General features: G+C 42.6%; 1 protein-coding gene across 1 annotated transcript; it reads right to left on the bottom strand.

Annotated features, from left to right (window-relative positions):
- Positions 1-481: 481 nt before the first annotated feature.
- On the bottom strand, positions 482-886 carry LOC145816075 (uncharacterized). The gene has a single exon (XM_082912314.1). It carries the CDS (start codon positions 884-886, stop codon positions 482-484), a length of 405 nt encoding a protein of 134 aa, XP_082768440.1.
- Positions 887-3796: the final 2910 nt, after the last annotated feature.

The raw sequence follows: 3796 nt of genomic DNA, 5'->3' as shown, positions 1-3796 counted from the left end.
ATAATATCATTCAATTTAATCCGCTAAACAAATATAACTTAAGGATCAAAATAAAAAAGTAACCAAATATAAAGGAAACAAAGTATTATTATCCAAAAGTCTAACATCCCTTATCCGTTACACTAACTTGACCCAAATGGAAGAGCTAAAAGACAAAGTTGACATGATTGAATTTATTGGGATCCGATTAACAAAGCACAGTACAAAAATAAAAAATATAAATATAAAAAGTATGGGCATCCTAGTTGTAATTTTGCCAAAAAAATTTCAAAATTAAAGAGAAAAAAAACATTTTTCCAAAATTGCAATTCACATTTTGTATTAACAACCACCTTTCATATGAGGAAACAAGAAATAGAACATCACGGAAGAGACAACTACTTTGGTACATGGTACTTAAGAGTGGATTATCCATTGTTTACTAATTACCTAACAAAATGAGTCAGAATGTGCCGTAAAATTTACAACTAGCAAGGCAATATTAATCACAAGGGCTATCTTCATCGATCCTACTCAAACCAAAACTGCGTCTCCTCCGCACCCCGCTGCCCGCCACCGCAGTTGACCTTGTCGAGATCTGGTGTTGCATGTACAATTCCATGTCAACCCTATTGCCCAAACTCCTGGCGGAGGCAGCTCTGATGAGCTCTCTGAGATCCTCAGCGTCATTGTTGGGCCTCGATGAGCTAACAGCACTGAAGCTCTTTGGTAAGGAAGAGAATTGCCCAGAAGGAACACCCGTGGACCTGGCATAACTGACCCTTCTTCCAGTTCCAGCACAGTCTGTAATGGTTCGGACATACAAGTCCCTAGCTTTTCTCAGAGCCTGAATGGGCAGTGTAATGAATCTCATCAACCTGCTTTTGTTGTTTGCTTTGGTTCTCATTTGTTCAACTTGTGTTTTTGCTGTATAAAAATACTCTTTGATGAAAACTTCCTCATATGTATGGGTATGTATTTATATGTGTGTATATATGTACAATATGGACGTTGACATAGTAGAAGCACATCTGAAACAATCGCACCAATTCAAAGGTCATGCTTTGAAATAACAAAATAATCATCAAATAATTAAAATTTTACCCAAAAAACTAGTACATGTTTTAGGTTTAAGATGTAATTTGGGAATTTTTTATAGTGGTTTTTTTGATTATTTTTACGATGTAAAATATTATTTGGTTTATTAAAATGAGATAAAATGAAATGAAATGAAATATTTATTTCTTACTCTCCCTAATAGAATGCTCATTCTTGATAATAGTGAATTACGATTTCATTTGTAATATATTTTTTATATTATTAGTAGTCAATCAAATATGAGAATGGATATTTTTTATGGAATGATCATTCCATTACACTTCATTCTCGTAAATCAAACACTACCTTAAAAATTTTTAGGGATAATTTTTATAATAACTTTTTAATGGTGTGAAAAAATATGATTCACTAACGTGTGTTACTTATTTTTTCCCTTAAATGTTCTTTTGCCCTTGGTACAAAATTTAGAGAACATATTATTATTTTACACTAATACTCGACAACCTTTGCCGATCTACGGCAAACACAAGTTTTTGTGTTGAATTTTCAACTTTTTAACTTATTTTATTTTATTTTTTATTTAACTTATATTTTTAGCTTGAAAATCAACTTCTCAATTACTATAAAAGAGTTTAGTTTGAATTATACATTATTATTTTTTAGATGTTATAAGTATTTTGTTTGAATAAGTAAAATTAGTATTGGAATAATAAGTCATATGCAAAAACGTGTTTGATTTAAATTGGAGTTTTTTAATGTTTTGATGTGAAATGGAGTTGGTCAGAGAGGGGTTTTGTAAACGTAGAGGCCGAAAGAAATGTTAATGAGTAAACGCTATGGAAACCCGAAGACAACATAGACATCATCTTTACAAACTATATACATCATCTTTATAAACTAATGTGTTTTGTAATAGAAAAATTTTATGTAGCTGAGAGGGAGATTAATGATATGGAATTTGTGCCGCATAGATTTGGGCCGGACAGAGTTGGGCCGAACAGATTTGGGCCGGGCAGGTGTTGGGCCAAGTTGTGTGGCCCGGCCTTGAAGGAAGCTGCTCGGTTAAGGCAGCGCGTTGATTGACCGAGTTGTAAGGATCCGTGATTACGAAGCCGGTCAGGTGAAAAGTCCAGCGCCAGGAAAGACAAGGTTGGACCGAGGTACCTGTTTGCTCGGCAGGTAGGTCGACCGCAGACAAGCGTAAGTAGTCCCGAGCTCAGCTTTGCCGAGATGCCGCCGAGTCCGGTCCTCATCTAAGCTTTGCTGTTGGAGTACTTGGGCATGAAGCGTAGCATGGCAGATGATGGCCGAGATGGAATTGCCCGGCTGCCGAGCTCCCAGGAGAATGGGCAGGCAGTTGGGTTAGGTGGTGCTCAGCAACGTTTATGCTGACAGATGGGATAGCAGTGCCACGTGTTGAGAGGTCACTGGGAGTAGATTTGGGGTGCAGAAGGTATATAAGCACGTCTGCGCCCTCCATACGCGGACAGGAACATTTTTGTAAGGAAATTCTTACACTCAAACACTCTCCCTTCTCTCTATCTATCCCCTGTGTGTGTTCTAACTTGATCGTCGGAGGGGTTTTCCGGCCACACACCGCCGGGTAGCTCACCGTTACTTGCTCGCGGGTGATCGGACAGAAACGGAGCTCGGAAGAAAGGAGTACGGGCTTGCCGGAATATTAGCTCCTCGTACAATTGGCGCCGTCTGTGGGAATCTTGACAGATAAAACCTTGTCTTCCAAGCTCATCTAATCGCCGTCCATGGCGAACAACGACGAGATTCCATTGTCCGCCATCGATGGAGCTACCCTGGAGTTCACCCGACAGAGAGAAGGACATCCTGCCATCCTTCCAATGGTGAACTTGGATACGTTCACTGGAGGACAGTCAGGAGACGCGCGAGATAAGCGCGGAAGAAGTTATGGTCATTCACGAAGTCCAGACGGTCATCGGCGGCGGAGAGAATCACATGCCCGACGTCTAGAACACAAGTTGAGGGACCAAGACGCTGTCATCCGGCGAATGGCGGCAGAGATGGAGGAGTTGAAGCGGCATGTCAAGGGGAAGGGTGTAGATGGAGTGGTAGACCACGGAGAGTGCACCCCATCCCGCCGTTCAAGTAGTCAGAGTTAGCGGCATACTCCGTCCATTTCTATTACCAGAAGTTACAAGGTTGGTGATTCCGATGTGCGTACAGAGAAGTCCAGCGCGCAAGATAGCACTTACCAGCCCTCACGTCCAGTGATGACGTCGAGATATTCCTATTCCGCTCGTTCAGAGGACTTGCGGGCAGTCTTGAAGGAACGGGCTCGCCGGCGGGAGGCTCAAAGGGTGCCGGCATTCCAGCGGCTATCCTACAGGGTTCATGCCAGCGAGGAGGTCGGAATGCCCCCACCTCGCCTAGCGGCGCCACTCCTTGTAGATACAGACTTGGCGAGGCTGAGCGCCACCCCTTTCTCCCTGGAGATAGAAACAACACTGCTTCCCGCGGGCTTCCACCAGCTAAAGTTCACGCTTTATGACGGAAAGACCGATCCGTATATGCATGTAAGCCACTTCCGACAGGTCATGGCCGGACGTAGGCGAAATGACGCTCTTATGTGCCTCATCTTCCCGTCAAGTTTGGGCGAGCTGGGCTTGAAATGGTTTGAGAGGTTGTCGGAGGGGAGCATAGAAAGGTGGCAGCGGTTGGCGGAAGCCTTTGTGACGCGTTTCAAAACCAACACCAAAACGCCAAAGGAAGTTGACCACCTTCT

The sequence above is a fragment of the Camellia sinensis genome, unplaced genomic scaffold, assembly GCF_055761805.1.
Source record: "Camellia sinensis isolate YWXY unplaced genomic scaffold, ASM5576180v1 Unanchor3, whole genome shotgun sequence".
In the NCBI taxonomy this organism is placed as follows: domain Eukaryota; kingdom Viridiplantae; phylum Streptophyta; class Magnoliopsida; order Ericales; family Theaceae; genus Camellia; species Camellia sinensis.
The sequence above is the reverse complement of the archived record's forward strand: the minus strand, read 5'-3'. Positions and strand labels throughout refer to the sequence as shown.